Source organism: Rhinolophus hipposideros (genome assembly GCF_964194185.1).
Source record: "Rhinolophus hipposideros genome assembly, chromosome: 20".
NCBI lineage: Eukaryota > Metazoa > Chordata > Mammalia > Chiroptera > Rhinolophidae > Rhinolophus > Rhinolophus hipposideros.
In genome coordinates this window covers 24579674-24599130 of record NC_138066.1, presented here as the reverse complement: position 1 = coordinate 24599130, position 19457 = coordinate 24579674, and the positions used below count along the sequence as shown (strand labels likewise).

General features: G+C 33.9%; 1 protein-coding gene across 1 annotated transcript in view; it reads left to right on the top strand.

Annotated features, from left to right (window-relative positions):
* The window catches only part of MED13 (mediator complex subunit 13), a 93852-nt gene that overhangs the window by 47484 nt on the left and 26911 nt on the right, over positions 1 to 19457 (top strand). Inside the window, exons 10-16 of the mRNA XM_081029865.1 lie at positions 4635 to 4848; positions 5908 to 5989; positions 9247 to 9368; positions 11574 to 11664; positions 11790 to 12004; positions 12652 to 12848; positions 13573 to 14486. Coding sequence (XP_080885991.1) covers positions 4635 to 4848; positions 5908 to 5989; positions 9247 to 9368; positions 11574 to 11664; positions 11790 to 12004; positions 12652 to 12848; positions 13573 to 14486 — 1835 coding nt within the window. The remainder of the gene's footprint in view (positions 1 to 4634; positions 4849 to 5907; positions 5990 to 9246; positions 9369 to 11573; positions 11665 to 11789; positions 12005 to 12651; positions 12849 to 13572; positions 14487 to 19457) is intronic.

The following is a 19457-nucleotide window of genomic DNA, read 5'->3' as shown; positions in this document are numbered from 1 at the left end:
GCATAGTTTTTCCCCCACTGTGATTAGGTAATATAAACAGTTAATCCATTGTTATCTTGAAGGAGAAGGATTAGGAAATTTATACATTTTAGCTACTGTGTTTCCCCAAAACTAAGACCTAGCTGGACCATCAGCTCTAATGTGTCTTTTGGAGCAAAAATAATATACGACCTGGTCTTATTTTAATATGAGACTGGATAGAATATTGGGTGGTGAACACACAATGGGATTTTAGATGACATAATACAGAATTGTACACCTGAAATTATGTAATTTCATTAACAATTGTCACCCCAATAAATAAATTAAAAAAAAAAAGACTGGATAGATTAGAATACCGGGTCTTATATTAATTTTTGCTCCAAAAGACGTGATAGAGCTGATGGTCCGCCTAGGGGAAACACAGTATGCCTTTGTGTACTATATGATTTTTAAGTATGTGCATGTAATACATATACACTGTAAAATTGTGAATTCAGTTTGAGGTGTCTGCTTAGAGAGATTCATCAGGCAGTTGTGATCATGTGTCTGAAGCTTAGGAGATGAAAGTATTAATAACCCAGTTAGAGTAGATATAAAACGGAAAGAGGGGCAAGAATGCAACATTAGAAATAAAAAAAATAGTTTCTTTATAATAGTTGACTTACAATTGTGGGCTTTTTAGAAAATGATGCAGGAGAATTTTAGATGAGAATTTTAGAGAGATGGGGGTGGAGCATAGCATATCCCACATAGTATATATACATCTGTGGCAACTATCTTTTATTTTTTTTCTTCTAATTATTTTTAGTTTTTGTATTAGTTAATGATTGCATCTATTTCATAATAGTGGCTTAAAACCTTGCAAGTTTTAAAGATAGCAAAATTTCTGCCAAGAAACATTACAGTGTATTTTATTTTTTCAAGGGTTTAGCACTAGTTTTTGCAGAATTTGTGATTACTTAAAATAGTCTACTATTCTGATTTAGAGGGAAACCTGAGCAAAGAAAGAACTGTACTTGAGCATAGTTCTTACTACATTGGTTCGATAGTAAAGATACATCACGATATCTTAACCATATAATAATGTTCATCAGTAGAACTAGCTCCTATGTTGTATTAGTGATATTTGTGTCACCAGATTTGTATTGTATGTATATAGTAATAGAATGCATTATTTGATCTCTAAAAGACAGTTTCTAACCACTTTGTTTCATAGAAGTCAATGATGAAATAAACTTGTTTTGATTATTGTATTCTAAATCTTTTAACTAAGTCTTCCTTATTTGATACCTTATTTTAATGCAATAAAGGTATATTTTTGACAGCTAGCTTGAGTCAATTTAAGGATTGATTCTGAATATTGGAGATGGTACTGGAAAAGGTTATCATTAAAAAAAAGAGGGCTTTTGAGATTTATTAAATTAATTTGTTAACATTTCCTTTTATAGCTTATCTCCTCTATAATTGTCAATCCTAAAATATTGTCATACTTTGTCTGGAAGAATTTTTATTGAATAAAGGCATAAAAGTATATGCTGCACTAAGCCATGCAAAATTCTCTACAAGTACATTTCAGGATAGTATGTTACTATTGTCATAGTAAAAGGAAGGAGATATAATTAACGAATAATATAAAAGTAATTTCAATTTGCTTTGGGCTTTGCAAAGCTTCCTATTCATGGCTGTACCGAATCCTCTTCCAGTTTGTCTGTGTTTAGCTTTATATCTGATTAAACTATCTCTGTAGTTTTACTATTTGGCAATATGTGAAAGTTCCTTTTAGAAAAAGAGAGGTGTTCCTGTTCACAGAAGTATATGTATACTACATATTTGGATAGTGACGTAATGGTAACTTGAATTTTTAGTCTGGCTTCTCTTAAAAAATCACATTTTTTATTTCTATTTTCATCAGTTTTAAATATAGAAGGATGTGTGATGTAAACAATTTATATTTTTAAATTTATTGTGATTTGATACTCTTGATATTATTGACTACATTTAAATTCTCTGCATATCCCAATGTCTGTGAGAACCATTCAATAAAATAAGAAAAAGTTGTGTTTAGGTATTGCATTTGGTTTACTCTTTTTATTCTTAATAGAGCCCTGTGCAGTAGGATTGGTCCTTTTAATGTTACTGCACACTAGTTTAACAACTACCTATGTAAACATTGTGGCAGTTTTTAATGCTTCTGCCCGAGGACAACTTAGTATGAAAAACAGAGTGTGTTTTATTCACCTGTATACAAAGTAGTAGTGTCTTTCAGGTTGGTGGGGAGGAGGGGAGGAGGAGTGAGTTCTTATGCTTTTCCCCTATGAAGAGTTATTTGAATATGCGTACTTAAAATCTTTCCAGCCCTAACTCTGCCACTATGTGACCTTAGCAAACCATTTCTTTCTACATAATTTCCATATCAAAGTCAGAGAGCAATACCTTTCATTTCCTATCATATGAGGTTATTTTAAGTATTAAATAAGAAAATACATGTAAAAGTAGATAGAAATATGATTTTAAAAAGATCTATGTTAGGATCCGATAGACAATTCAGCAGACAATTTTTCTAGGGTCTAATACTGTGAGATGCAAAGCTACTCTCAGAAATAAATGGTTATTCATTTACAGAAAAGAACTATCCTAACAATTGTAAAACATACCCCTATTATAGTGTTAGCACTATGTTGCCATGGAAGAAAATTTTAGTAAACTTGGGAGTTTTCGGGGGAGGGATAAATCCGGGGCATATTGGGAATAACAGTGACGCGTGATATTTGATGGCACGTTTAGAAAGTATCAGTTATTCTTTTGATGGCCTCAATTTCAACCATACTAAAGGGGAAAGAGCATGTCTAGTGCTGGGCGTTGGTGAATAGATTAATACGATATGATAATCCCTGTCATACAAAGAATTTAAAAGAGAGAAAATACCTTCATTGCTCCCAAATTTTACCTCTTACAATTTTTTTGTTTTAATACTCAGAACAGATAAGCAGTGGCAGCAGTATCACTTTCTAACAAATAAATATGGTTTATTTCAAAATACAAGATGTTGTGTTTTAGGATTATTAATGCAAAAAAACACAGCATCTCAATCCTGTGTGGCTTCCAGATTTCATGTATTCATTTAGCAAACATTAATCGAGTACCTATTATGTGCCAGGCACTGTTCTAAGCGTTTGGAATAATTTAGTGAAGGAAGACAAGATCCCTGGCATTTTAGGGGCTTATATTCTAGTGGGAGTGACAATCAACTATAAACATAATTGTATAGTATGTTAAAAGATAAGTGCCGTGGAGGGAAAAATAGAGCAGGGTAAAGGGGATCAGTGTTGAGGCAGTTGGGCATTTTGCATTTTTAAATAAGGTCTCATGGAAAAGGTGACATTTAAACAAAGACTTGAAGAAAGTGAGAGAGTTGGCCAGGTAGATACTTGGCAAGAAGAATGTTCCAAATACAGGGAACAGCCAGGAGTGTGTCTGGCCTGTTTTGAGGAACATCAGGACCTTGGAATTGGAAGCAAAGTTAGTGAGAGAGGGAGGAGTATCATAGTAGGTGAAGTTGGAGAGAAAAAGAGGAACAGATCATGGTAGGTTTTGATGTAGCATGTTATAAGGACTTTGGTTTTTCCTCAGAGTAAAATAGTCATTCCGGGATTTTGAGCATGATTTGACTAGAAGCCTGGCTGCCACTGTTCTAGCAGCATGGGAATCTCAGCTTTTGCAAGCCATAGACAGCATGAATTTGGGGGTCTGAAAGTGTCTTATACAAACCAAAAAGGAATCATTCTATATTCACCATGCACCCTGGTCTTCAGAGATACAAAAGTCATGATGCTTTCCAAAGTTCTACGGTGTAGATCAGCTTGTTGTGGCTTCCCTTCCTTAGCCTTAGATTTTAGCTTTCTGTCTTCTGTCCGTTTCCACTAGTTCATTTTTCCAATTGCACTGTTGTCTCCTCTTGTTCTGTCATCCATTGTCATTTTATTGGTTATTTTAGAAGAGTACAGAGAAACATGTTAATCAGTCTCCATGTGGAACCAGAAGATTGATAATATAAAAATGGTTTTCACCAATGTGATTAGAAAAAAACCTCTGAAGTACTTGCACTGAAACTTCACTTGATATTGTAAACCATCTTGGCCAGAATTAAAAATAGGAATAATGTTATTTTCATGAGACACAAATTCTAAGTTTAAAATTTTTAAACTTAAAATATATCCACTCATGCCATTAGTAAAAGGATAGTCAGTTTCATTGTGTAAATATATAAATTGTATAAAAGTAGTCTTGTCTATATAGCTCACATTTTGAAGATTCCTATCCTGGAGCAGTTTAGATTTAAGAATCCTTTTAAGTGAATGGATTTGGACAAGTTAATGTGCTTGAGAACTTGGGCACTCAGTGGATTACCAAAAGATAAATTTTGGTGAAAAATATGGATTGGAGACGTGGATTTTAGTTCCATTTCTCTGTTGCTAAATTTGAGACGTCAATAGATCACATAACCTTTCTATGCCTCAATTTCTTCATTTGTAAAGCAAGGGATTGCAGGTTAGATCATCTCTAAATCTAAAAACTTTATAATACTGAAGTTGGGTGTTTTTAATGCTTTTATGGAGAATAAATGTAATTAATTTTCTAATTTTTTTATGCAGGTTAATGGTGCAATGTAAGAAACCTCTAAAAGTTTCAGATGAATTAGTGCAGCAATATCAAATTAAGAATCAGTATCTTGCAGCAATAGCGTCTGATGCAGAACAAGAACCTAAAATTGATCCATATGCATTTGTTGATGGAGATGAGGAATTCCTTTTTCCTGATAAGAAAGATAGACAAAATAGTGAGAGAGAAGTTGGCAAAAAACAAAAGGTAAGAAAAATCAAAGTACACCACAGGGTATCTGATGATATGTAGCACTGCATGTAGTAGCACACTTCTCATGTTTTTTCTTTTAAAACACAACAGATTCATCATTTTAACTTAGAAATACATTTTTAAAACATAGGTAAAGCACACTACAAAATTTAAGAGCTTGTATGGACTTTAAATTATTGCTTGTCTCTGAAAATGAAAAGATCTTTATTGTTTATAAGTTTTTGGGTTGGAGAAAGAATTAATTAACTTCTCTTATATTGAAACCAGGACATTTACGTAGTTGAACTATTTGGATACTGAGTTAAAATGTGCTGTAAGTGAGTTACCAGTTTTCAAAAATATAATAAAACATATCACTGAGTTTATAAAATACATATTTTTGAATATGTGAGCCAAGAATTTATAGTGCCCCTAAAAGTAAAATGTTACATTAATAAAGTCTGGGACATAGAAATATATGATTAAAAGGTTAAATGTGTCAAATATTTGAGGCTATATTAAGTACAAGATAGCCTTAAATACAAAATAGGGAAATTTAAAGCTGTAAAATTATGAATCGGACTCAATAATATGCTTAATACAAAGAATTAAAGTTTTATTTTGCTTTACTATGTACTAGGTACTTTAAAATTTGTCCTTTTGTAAATATGAGAACCGTAGTAGCTGGAAATGTAGATATTGTAGAAAAAACATAGACTCTGGAATTTGACAGATTTAGGTTGAAATCCCAGCTCCCATATTTCCTGGGTTATAATTAGAACTATGGTTTGTTTGTTAAGATGAGCATACTATTTATCATATAGATTAGTTGTGAGAATTAGTGATAATATCTGTAGAACACCTAACAGAATGCTTGAAACATACCGTGTTTCTCTGAAAATAAGACCTAGCCGGAAAATCAGCTATAATGCATCTTTTGGAGCAAAAATTAATGTAAGACCCGGTCTTATTTTCGGGGAAACACGGTAGCTACTCAGTAGCCTGTGGATTTTGTTATTGGTTAAGTTATATATATTATATAATATAATATGTATTATATAATATTATTTGCAGGTAGAAGATGGGTCATCTAGTGTAACGGTGTTATCACATGAAGAAGATGCTATGTCATTATTTAGTCCCTCTGTCAAACAAGGTAAAGCTTTAATTTCCTAATCAAAATATTGCACTCAGGATTGTTCCTACAATTGACCTTTGAAGAATGTGGAGGTTGGGGTGCCGACACCCGTGCATAGTTGAAAATCTTTATGTAACTTGATTCCCCCAAAACTTGAATAGCCTGCTGTTGACTGGAAGCCTTATTGATAAGATAAACAGTTGATTAACACATATTTTGTATGTTACATGTATTACTATATTCTTACAATAAGTAGCGAAAAGAAAGTGTCATTAAGAAAATCATAAAAAAATACATTTACAGTATTGTACTGTATCAATACCGTAAATTTGCATTGTTTACAAGATGAATTGTCTGTCAGTGCCTACGTTAATATTCTCACGTGATAAAGAACACTGTAGGGGTCGGCCTGGTGGCTCAGGCAGTTGGAGCTCCATGCTCCTAACTCTGAAGGCTGCCGGTTCGATTCCCACATGGGCCAGTGGGCTCTCAAACACAAGGTTGCAAGTTCAATTCCTCAAAGTCCCGCAAGGGATGGTGGGCTCGGCCCCCTGCAACTAAGATTGAACATGGCACCTTGAGCTGAGCTGCCTCCTGGATGGCTCAGTTGGTTGGAGCGTGTCCTCTCAACCACAAGGTTGCTGGTTCGACTCCCGCAACGGATGGTGGCTGCGCCCCCTGCAACTAGCAACAGCAACTGGATCTGGAGCTGAGCTGCGCCCTCCACAACTAAGATTGAAATGTCAACTTGACTCGGAAAAAGGTCCTGGAAGTACACACTGTTCCCCAATAAAGTCCTGTACCCCTTCCCCAATAAAATCTTTTTAAAAAAAAGAACACTGTAGATGTTACACATATTACTAACACTGGATATCAAAATTGAAAAGATATTGTGAAAAAGAAATTGATATTTATTTACAAGTATAACCATTCATGCATTGATAATAAACAAGCAGCAATATGGTTGCTTTATGGTAGCCTAGTATAATTGATATGATTGCTTCACGGTAGCACAGAAATCTCCAAAACATTTTCCAACATATTTATTGAAAAAAATCCGCGTATAAGTGGACCCATGCAGTTCAGACCCATGTTGTTTAAGAATCAACTGGAATCTGATATTGTTGGACTTTAGTGGTTTTTTTTTTGCATAATTCATGTTTCGTAAAAAGGGATGAATTTCTATGAAATGGGATAACTTAAAATGGTGAATTCATTGTTCATCTTGTACTGTGAGAAGCAAGTTCAGGTAATAGAAATTCTGTTTGAATTGTTAGAACGTCTTTTTTTACAGATAAAAATAGTTCTCATCTATAAAATGAGATTGGATGGGATCATCACCTAACTTCCCTCTCAGGTCTAAAAACTCAATTTGTAAATTAGACTTTACTATAATTTTGTTGTCTTTTTGTTTCCCCCAGCATCTGCCCTTCCCAACTTAGAAGAATTGTTGCTGAGGTTATTATTTAACACCTGTTTATTAAGCACATGTTCTGTGTAGGCACTGTTCTTAGCACTGGGAATACAGTGGTCAAGACTTCACTTTGAAAGTGTGTGACTTTTACTCCTTGTGAATGGAATAGAGAGACATAGTATATTAGTGTTTTACAAAATCTATTTAACTTTTGATAGAGGCAAAGGAAGTTGTCCTTTGATATATGTTATTTAGGGACAAAGTCTTATTTTAATATTTGGAATAAATAAACAGGTCAGATTTTGTGCAACCAAAAATAAAAATCAGGAAAAAAGTCCATCTGAATAAGGAAGAGATGGTCTTTCATGAAATAAATTTAGTGGTTCTAAGTAGATTAGTGAATTAACAATTTGGGTTCTTTGGTCTATATATCTACCCTAGGATATAGGGATGTATAGTTGCCTTTTTGTGCTTGTGGTGTGGCTTTCCCAAAATATGAACCATCATCTACCACATTCTGGAGCATCTTTTGAGGTGGAGTTTGGAAATCTTGGTTTTTAATAAGTACCTTTGATGATTTTTATACACTCCAGAATTTCGGAACTATTGCTCTTGTGAGTCTTTAGAACTGACAGTGGAAAATGACTTTCATCTTTCTGAGAGTGAGGGCTATTTCAAGTCATTTGATATCTTGAGGATGCTTTGGAAAATTACACACCAAACTGCAAATTATTGTTATTTTTTTTTCCTTCTGTTGAAATATAAGAGGAATTTAGCTTCCATTTGTATTTTTATTTTTTCTTAAGTAATCATGTATTTTTTTTCCATAAAACTGGGGGAAAAAGGAAAATGAAATTCTAGAACTGAAATGAAGCTTAACTAAGAGGTAATATATGTGCCTGGGCAAAGTGCTTTACCTACATTCCATAACATTTAATTTTTTTTTTTAAATTGAGGAAGGGGAACAGGACTTTGTTGGGGAACAGTGTGTACTTCCAGGATTTTTTTCCAAGTCAAGTTGTTGTCCTTTCAGTCTTAGTTGTGGAGGGCGCAGCTCAGCTCCAGGTCCAGTTGCCATTGCTAGTTGCAGGGGTTGCAGCCCATCATCCCTTGTGGGAGTCAAACCTCTCAACCTTTTGGTTGAGAGGACACGTTCCAACCAACTGAGCCATCTGGGAGCTCAGAGCAGCTCAGCTCAAGGTGCCGTGTTCAATCTTAGTTGCAGGGGGCACAGTCCACCATCCCTTGCGGGACTCAAGGAGTTGAACCCGCAACCTTGTGGTTGAGAGCCCGCTGGCCCATGTGGGAATCGAACCGGCAGCCTTCGGAGTTAGGAGCATGGAGCTCCAACTGCCTGAGCCACCGGGCTGGCCCCATAACATTTAATTTTTGCCGTTACTGAGACACAGAGAGGTTAAGTAACTTGCCCAGCATCATACTCTTTGTGTTAGAGTAAGGATTCAAATTAATTGTCTGACTCAAGAGCCATATCATTATATTATGCTTCCTTTATATTTATATTTATATTTATATTTCAGGTAGATAGAAAAATAAAATATTTGTGTGTGTGTTTAATTCTGTTATCCTAATAATATTGTTTATATTTTTATTTGATATATTATTGACATAGAGTACTTAGCTATGTTACAGATCATATGGCCTTTGATGAGCTTCTTAGGTAAGCTCATTTATCTACAACGTTATTTCTATGAAAAAAATGATTGATTTTAAACAAATCACAGTTTGTTTATTGTGTTATACCCTTACACAATTAAAGTTACATATCTAGCTTAAATAAATAGAGTAATACTTATTTAGTCAGTAGCAGAATTTATTTTGTTTTTCTATTTGACATATGTAGATGCTCCCCGTCCTGCTAGTCATGCTCGTCCTCCATCAACCAGTTTGATTTATGACTCAGACCTGGCTGTCTCTTATACTGACCTCGATAATCTCTTCAATTCTGATGAAGATGAACTAACTGTGAGTATCCTATTAATGATCAAGGTTATAATTTGTTTTCCTTGATTTTATATAAGTTTTTTATTCAGAAGTGATGTGTGACTTCAGCACTATGTTTCTGTTCTGAACAACAGGAAATACTTTAGAATAAAATTTCATTAATTGGTGTCTTCCTTTTTCGTTGTTGTTTGTTGATTTATTAATGATAGCCATCCTTGCCGGTGTGAGGTGATATCTCATTGTGGTGTTAATTTGCATTTCTCTGATGGTTAGTAATGTTGAGCATCTTCTCATGTCTAACGAGGGTGCTGAAAAAATGTACACACATTTTAAGAAAGGAAAAATAACTTAAAATTGTAATACTCGATATATACCGTTAACAAAAGATGAATACAAGTCACTTTTGACTTCTGAAATTGCAAGAGGTGCTCAAAGTGGCTTCCATCTGCGTCCAGACTCTTCTGATTATGGCAAACTACTGCCTGAGCAACGTTGACCCAAGTGTCCACTTTTAATACATTTTTTTTGGCACCCACCCCCAATATTGGCTGTGTGTACATTTCTTTGGAGAAATGTCTGTTTAGGTCCTCTGCCCATATTTTAATTGGATTGTTCGGGGTTTTTTTGGTGTTGTGGTTTTTTTTTTGGCTTTTTTTTTTTTTAACCTCGTTTGAGCAGTGTTTATATAGTACCTGTCACCTTTAAACTTTGAGTTTCTTTTTCTGTATTTCGTATTTTTGAAAAACACAATTAAACTTAATCTGAGCTCTGTTTCATGTTCTTTTTCTTCAGTCCTTAAGAAGTAGAATTATCTTTCTTTGATCCTCTAGTTTAAGAAATGACTCTGGAATTAACTTGTTTAGAAAATAAGTAATTAACATTAAAATTATATGCCTTGTCAATTTATTAAGGAATACCACTTCTTTTGCATTTGTTTGCCAATCACAGTCATTATAACATAGCTACATACTATAATAAAGAGGAAGAAAAAGTAACATTTAATCTTTAACACCTATTTACAGAGAAAGGTGAAGATAAAAGGAATTAAAGCTTAAAATGAGATTCCCTAGAATGTCAAGTCTCTGGCAAATTAATGAATTGGGTGCTGAATTATCATAAAAGGGAATTCTTTTTTTCATCTGCATAAAGGTAGCTTGGAAACTTGTATAGTACATTTGATCTTTTGTGTCCTATGTAATGTATACTTTTAATCTTCTCTCATACACACACACACACACACACACACACCTATGTGTATATGTAGATATGTATATTTGTGTGTGTATATATGTGTGTGTATATATATACATGTATGCATATTTGACGTCTTCAATGAAGTGATATAAGGTAGAGATAGCTATACATAAATTTTTACTTTATATCCCACAATATAGTATAGTTTAGGGTACCATTTAGCTGGGTAAATTCATCCCTGGTACTTTAGTGCTTTTATACTTTCTGCTGCCATTCATGTATTAGCTGTGGCTCTTCTGCAGTAGAAAGGTTGTAATCAGAGCTCAGTCTATGTATTTATGACAAGGTGGCTAGCAGGAAACATGGAACCAAGTTATCAGCACTAAAAGGTAACAGATGGAAATGCTGAAACTTGGTTTATTTAAAGTATTAAGGTATATTTTTAATTACGGATCTTATTGCTTTGTCACATGAGATCTTTCTGAAATTTGTGCTTAGTTTTACCTGTTGTAGCATTTTTGCAGGGGTAAGGAGATTTTAACCAAGGTAAAAGTGTAAACAAGAATTCAAAGGGTTAAAAAAAAAAAGAATTCAAAGGGTTCATTTGAAAACTTTGTAGGAAACTTGAATGTGTTTTATTTAAGGAGATAAATGCTTTATGAGTATCTTTTACTAAGAAGCAATTCTGATGTTAATTACGAACCCTTCTTATTGCAGGTTTTCTTATTTTTTTTTAATTTTAATAAGCTTTATGTGAAAGTTATTCTTCAAGTATTTTGAACGTTCCTCTTTGGAGGAACTTTTTTGGACGATTATCAAATAAATAGAAAAACTAATCTGGGTTTACTGCCTAAAATGTGTTTTTTTGTCTTTAAATTGTATTTAGTATGTATTTTGCTCTAGCACAAATTCAAAATACTACTTTTGATGAATGGGCTCTACTTTCAAGTTACACTCTGAATGATTAATATCTTCAGATCACATTGGATATAAAACTTGAGATAAATATCTAGTTGTTCTTTTTTTTAATAGCCTGGATCTAAAAAATTGGCAAATGGATCAGATGATAAATCCAACTGCAAGGAATCAAAGACAGGAAATCTGGACCCGTTATCTTGCATAAGTAAGCTTCCCAAATCTGTGCTGCAGATAAAACTTTTAATCTCAACAAAGTTCTCCATCCCTTTGCTTTAAACACAATTTAACTTTTTAAATCTTGTGTTAAAATGTGTGTTTTATTAAATATAGGCACTGCAGATCTTCATAAAATGTATCCTACACCACCTTCATTGGAACAACATATTATGGGATTTTCCCCAATGAATATGAATAATAAAGAATATGGTAGTATGGATACAACACCTGGAGGAACCGTTCTAGAAGGAAATAGTTCTAGTATAGGGGCACAATTCAAAATCGAAGTTGATGAAGGATTTTGTAGCCCCAAACCTTCTGAAATTAAAGTAAGTATTTTGTCTAGAGAAATTATTTAGTTCCTATATTTTCATTATAGAATTAGTTTGTTGCTGTATTAAAAAATAATTTCATATTGCTATTTGCAACAACATGTATGGATCTTGAGAGTATTATTCTAAGTGAAATAAGTCAGATGGAAAAGGACAAAAACCATATGATTTCACTCATGTGGAATATAAAACAAAAGGTAAACGAATAACAAAACAAAGACAAACTCAGATAAAACTGTGGTGGTTACCAGAGAGGAAGGAGTGTGGGGGGAGGGCAAAATGGGTAAAAGGGGTCAAATATATGGTAAAGGAAGGAAACTAGACTTTGGATGGTGAACACACAGTAGAGTACACAAATAATGAATTATAATGTTGTACACATGAAATATATGTAATGTTATCAATCAATGTTACTTCACTAAATTTAAAAAATTAACTTAAAAAATTTTGTGGTTCTAGTTTGGTAGTTAACAAATTTGAAAACTAAATTGTGGTGACACACTGTTAAGAATGCATATGAGAAAAGAATAGGATTATATTTACATTTTGTAATTTTGTTTAAAGAAAGGAAAAAATGGCTAGAATCAGTTTGCTTTTTCCCTTTGGAAAATAAGGTTCTGAATGTCACGGTCTTTATATTGTAGGATTTTTCTTATGTCTATAAGCCTGAAAATTGTCAAGTTCTAGTGGGATGTTCCATGTTTGCACCTCTAAAATCTCTGCCAAGCCAATGTCTGCCTCCTATCAAATTGCCAGAAGAGTGTGTTTACCGTCAGAGTTGGACTGTTGGAAAATTGGAATTGCTTCCTTCAGGGCCTGCAATGCCATTCATCAAAGATGGGTATGATTTGGATTTATGTTATTGGTATAGTGTATGAATGCTTATATAGCTTAAAGTTTTTCCCTTAGAAGTACCTGGTGTGCTGGTACCTAGAAAAAAGACACTTTTTTAAAATTCTAAAAATTATTTTCTGATTAGTAGAATTTATGGATAATTCTATTATCCATAATAAACTATTGGAAAATTTAAGATTGTCATGCTTTATTCTTTGTCTTCAGAAGCAATTTTGATAAAACTGTAAATCATTCCCCTTTGTACCTTACCCATATTTCACATACTTTTCTAGTTTAAAATCTCTGAAATTGGGGTATCTTATAATTGGTAGCATCTTAAAATTGCCGTTGTCCCTTTTTACATAGACATCTCTAAAATCAGGATTTTTTTTTTTTAAACAATTAGTGGCATCTTAGAATCAATGAAATATGGGTATTTGTAGTATAAGAAATGTATAGATAGTAAATGTGGATGTCTAGGTGTGGATAAGTATAGACAGATTATATTTATAATTTTGGAACTAGTTGGTTTGTCCTCAGCCCACAACAATCTCCTAGAATGGATATGTTAACCAGAAATACATTTTAACTGTACCTGGAAGTTTTGCAGTAATGTGCTTTCATAATTTTCAGTGTTACTGAAAAACATTTGGGACATTTTTAGTTGTATTTCACATTACTAGTATGTTTCTTTATATATGTTTGATTTTCTTTCACCCTGGTGATGCTAGTGATGGAAGTACGGTGGATCAAGAATATGGCCCTGCTTATACTCCTCAAACTCATACTTCTTTTGGGATGCCTCCCAGCAGCGCACCTCCTAGTAACGGTGGAGCAGGAATTCTTCCTTCTCCATCGACCCCTAGGTTTCCAACTCCACGGACTCCAAGGACTCCAAGGACTCCTCGTGGAGCTGGTGGACCTGCTAGTGCTCAAGGTTCAGTCAAATATGAAAATTCTGACTTGTATTCACCAGCTTCCACCCCATCCACATGCAGACCCCTTAATTCTGTTGAACCTGCAACTGTTCCTTCGATCCCTGAAGCGCACAGTCTTTACGTAAACCTCATTCTGTCAGAATCAGTTATGAATTTGTTTAAAGACTGTAACTTTGATAGTTGCTGTATCTGTGTATGCAACATGAATATCAAGGGTGCCGATGTTGGAGTTTACATTCCAGACCCAACGCAGGAAGCACAGTATAGGTGTACCTGTGGCTTCAGTGCTGTTATGAACCGAAAATTTGGAAACAATTCAGGATTATTTCTTGAAGATGAACTAGATATCATAGGACGCAACACAGAATGTGGCAAAGAAGCAGAAAAACGTTTTGAAGCTCTCAGGGCTACTTCTGAACATGTTAATGGAGGACTAAAAGAATCTGAAAAATTGCCTGATGAGTTGATATTATTGCTGCAAGATCAGTGCACTAATTTATTTTCACCCTTTGGAGCAGCAGACCAAGATCCTTTTCCCAAAATTGGTGTAATTAACAATTGGGTGCGTGTTGAAGAGCGGGACTGTTGCAATGACTGCTACCTTGCATTAGAACATGGGCGTCAGTTCATGGATAATATGTCAGGAGGAAAAGTTGATGAAGCACTTGTAAAAAGTTCATGCTTACACCCCTGGTCCAAAAGAAATGGTAAGTATGCTAACAGGATAATTTTTCTGTTTGTTTTCCATTGGTTGTATGACTTCGCTATTCTGTCTTAGGAAAAAGTACTAAAGGCAGTTTTCCATGCAGCTAATAGAGACACTTAAATTTGGACTTAAAACTCCTTTAAGAATGACATTTTTAAAGGGAGAATTTCCTAGCAGTTTAGTTTAATTTCACCGATAAAAGCATGGTTATTATAAGTCTGTAATTATGCACTTACAAAGAAGTATAAAAGGTAATTTGCACATGTGAATTAGCAGAAAATTGCTAGATCGCGTTATTCAACATTCACTCATTAAATATTTATTGAGATCTTAGTGTGTGCTAGGCAGTGTTCTTTTATAAAGTAGTGTTAAACAAACATATATCCTGCCCATTTTGAGCCTATAATTGAGTGAAGAAGAGAAAATTAACACACAAAGTAATTATATAGTATCAGATAGTGACGAGGGATTTGGAAAAAAGCAGATAAAGCAGTGGAAGAAAATGACAAGAGTGTGCTATTTTAGATGTATGGTTAGAGAAGATACTACTGAGGGGCAGCATCTGAGCAAAAAGTGGGTGTCACCGAGCGCACAGTGTTTCCAGCAGTACAGAGACCCAGAGGAAGGAGTGTGCTTACTGTGCTTGAGAATCAGTAAGAAGGCAGTGTTGCTGGCGTGAACTGGGTGATGGGTAGATTATTAGGAGATGAAGTTTTTAAGAACTGACCAGGCACCAAAATCACACACGTGTAGGATCTTATGAACCATGTAAGGTCTTTATAGTTTATTCTAAAAGTGATGGGAAGCTATAGGACAGTTTTGAGCAGAGAAGTAACATGATCTTTTTATTTAAGGATCACTCTAGCTATTGCGTTGTGGGTGGTAAAGGTGAGAGTAGAAGCAGATAGATCAGTCATGAGGCAATTGCAGTAGTCTGGGTAGCTTAGACTAGATTGGCAATAGAGACATAAGTAGTAGGTACTAGGTATAATTTGGGAAATAGAACCTACAGGATTTGCTGGTACATGTAAGAAAAGCTGAGGCATCAAGAATAGCTTGAGCAACTGGATGAATGATGAATGCTAATCACGGAGGAGGGAAACATTGGTGGCGGAGGAGTTCAAGTACACATTTAGAGATAGGAGTTTTCAATTTAGAGGAGTGGTTGGAGCTGGAGATTAAATTTTTTTTGCGTGTGTATTATGAGTATTAAAAGCTATGGAGCTGGATGAATTAACCTAGAGAGTGACTGTAGATAGAGAAGTCCAAGGATAGAACTGACATTTAGAGGTGAGGAAGAAGAGGAGGATCCAGGATAGGAAACTAAGGAGGTAGGTTGGAGGAAAACCAAGAGAGTATGGTGTCCTGGAAGCCAAGTCTAGGAAATGTTAGAAGATTGAGAAAATGATAATCAATGTCAAACACTGTCATCCAGATACAATGTCAAATACTTGTATAGAGTTATAAAGATCTAATGAGTTAATCCATACTAAGTGCTTACTAAGTACTGAATTAACATAAGCTATTATTATTATTATTATTATTATTATTATTAAAATCATCAATTAGATAGTTTTCTTTCAGGCATAGCCAACCTACACTTTTTAAAAGATGTCTCAATATACCACTGATTATTCTAATTTTTGGTTATTATAGAGTTAACCTCCTTCAAAATATGGTTTTTGGTAAGAGTCTATGTTCTTAGGTTGTATGTGCCATATAACTTATTTGTTCCTTGTGTCATTTGTTAATTCAGTCATTTTTGACACATGTGCAAAAACCGTGCTTCGTATTCTGGGAAATAGGAAGATACCATACCTTTAAATTACAGAGTACTTGAGAACTAAAACTGTAATAAAATGTATGGTTGAAAGAAGTGAAAATAGCTCTAATGGCCATCGATAGGAAGATAAATGATGATAGTACAGATACAATGTTATGTAAGCTTTGAAAATGAATAAAACTATATATAACAAATAGATGAATCTTAGTATTGAAGGCAGGTAGAGGGAACAAGTCCCAGAAGATTATATGTGGTAAGATACCTTTTCATAAAGTTCTAAACAAGCAAAACTAAATGTATTTTTTAGATGCACATAAAATTCAGGATAGTGGTTAATTCGTAAAAACTGCGAGATAGGCTTGAGAGAAGCACTTAATAAGATTGTTTGGTAATGTTCTGATTCTTGGACAGTGAAATCATACTTGTTTGTTAAATTATTATTATTAAAGACAATTTGTGAAATAAGATAGGGCAATGCATCCACCAATTGTTAATATATTGTTCATGATTAATGATTTTGATGGTTTATAAAACTCATTGTACTTAAGGACCATATTCTTTTTTAAAAGGGATAAATAAATGTCATAGATGTTCAAACAAAGGGCAGGATTATTTTTAGCTATAAGAACATAGGCTGTGAAGCCAGATTGCTTGGGTTTGAAACATGGATCTACTCATACCACTATATCCTAACTATGACTTTGGGCAAATTATTTAACCACTCTGTGCCTCAATTTTAAAAAATACAGTCAAATGATCTAATACATATAAAACAGAGCAGTGCCTGGGACAAAGAAAGTTCACATATTAACAGTAGTTATAGTAGTAATAGCAGCAATAGCATTAGTGCTACTCTATTTTTATTGTCATTATTTGTTTTTAAGAACCAACTCATCTTGAAAGTTCTCATCACAAGAAAAAAATTTTAACTATGTATGGTGATGGATGTTAACTGGACTTGAGATCATTTTACAATATATACAAATATCAAATCATTACATTGTACGCCTGAAACTAGTATAATGTCACATCAATTATACCTCAATAAGAAGTTTTTTTAAAAGTACCAACTTAACATAAATTATACTTCAGGGGAAAGAAAGACCCAACCTATTCGCCAAATAATAGAAAATATTGAGCCTTACTTTGTGTACATTTTTTGTAACAGTAAACATTGATGTAAACAGAAAATGCATCCATAAAGGTGAATTTCATCTCAAGAACTGTATTAGAAATAATTCAAAACTCACAGAAAGAGAAATGCCCTTAATTTCCATTTAAAATTTTCATTATAAAAAATAATAATGCTATAAAATATAAGTATGCAATATTGGAATACTTTCATTAAATAGTAGCAGCATCATGAAATAGTAGCAAGTTACTACATTAGGACCTTTGCCTTGTTTCCTCTCCCAGGTATTTATGTGGGTAACTCTCTTTTCTCCTTTAAATCTTACCAGAGGTCATTTTCTCAATATAAAATTGCAAATCTGTCTTCATGTCTTCCATCCTGCTTCATTTGCCTCTTGCCATGGTGTACGATTATTACCTTATAAATACTGTGTAATTTATTGATTGGTTAATTATCTCTCACTCCATTACGTTCACTCCATGCAAGTACTGTGTAAGGGTAAGGGTTTTGTCTCTTTTGTTGATGTCCCAAATACCTAGAATAGTGTCTGACATATAGTAGATGTCTAAGGTGTTGAAATATTTGTTTGAAAGAATTAAAAATGTACAAACTGTAGTTTGTATATTTTAATCAGAATGTTTATTTTATTTAAAACAATTTTTTAAAGATTTTTATTAAAATACAGCTAACATACAATATATTAGTTTCAAGGGTGCACCATAGTTATTGAACACTTATATACCTAAAGGAAGTGATCACCATGGTAAGTCCAGTAACTGTCTGACACTGTGTGTACAGTGCTATCACAATTTTATTGACTATATTCCCTATGCTGTATATTACATTCCCGTGACTTTTTTGTTTTATATCTGGAAATTTGTACTTCTCATTCCCTTTCATCTTTTCTGCCCTTTTAAAATTTTTCAATTACAGTTGATATTCAGTATAATTTTATATTAATTTCAGGTGTACAGGATAGTGGTTAGACATTTAATATAATTTAAAAAGTGATTCATTTGACTAGTACCCATCTGGCACTATACGTAGTTATTACCATATTATTGACTATATTCCCTATGCTTTGCTTTACCTCCCCATGACTATTTTGTAACTACCAATTTGTACATCTTAATGCCTTCACCTTTTCACCCTGCCCTCCAACCTCCTCCCATCTATCACCCCAATAAATCTAGTACCCATCTGACACCATACATAGTTATTATGATATTATTGACAATATTCCGTATCTTATCCTACTATCTTATCCCTGCGACTAATGTGTAACGACCAATTCATACTTCTTAATCCCCTCTCCATTTTCATCCACTCACCCCAACCCGTCTCCCATCTGGCAACCATCAAAACGTTTTTTTTGTGTCGATGTTTATTACATAAAGCTTTGTTCTAATTACAAAAAATACATATTTGCTGACTGTAAAGTTAAGAATTTAGGCAAAATGGAAAAGTGGAAGTAAAAATTGCATATATTTTCTGCCCCACCCCACCATCACACCACTCCATGATCACTCTTTTTTAAACAGTGTTATTGACATACCATACAATTCACCCATTTAGAGTGTACAATTAAATGTTTTTAGTATTCACAAAGTTGTGTAGCCATCACTACAGTTAATTTTAGGACATTTTCATCAACTCAAAAAGAAACTCCATTCCCATTAGCATTCACACCCTATTTCCCTCCAACCTCTACCTCCCAGGGCTAGGCGACCACCTGTCTATTTTCTGTTTCTACTGATTTACCTCTTTTGTACATTTCATATAAATAAAATCATGTACTATGTGGTCTTGTGTTTGGCTTCTTTCTGTTAGCGTAATGTTTTCAAGGTTCATGTTGTATCACGTATTAGTACCTCATTTTTTTATTGCCAAATAATAGTCCATTGTATGGATATATCATATTTTTCACCCACTTGTCCATTGATGTACATTTGGGTTGTTTCCACACTTGGCTATTTTATAAGTAATGCTGCTATGAACATTTGTGTTACAAGTTTTTTTAAGTGAACACATTTTCATTACTGTTGGGTGAGCTTGGT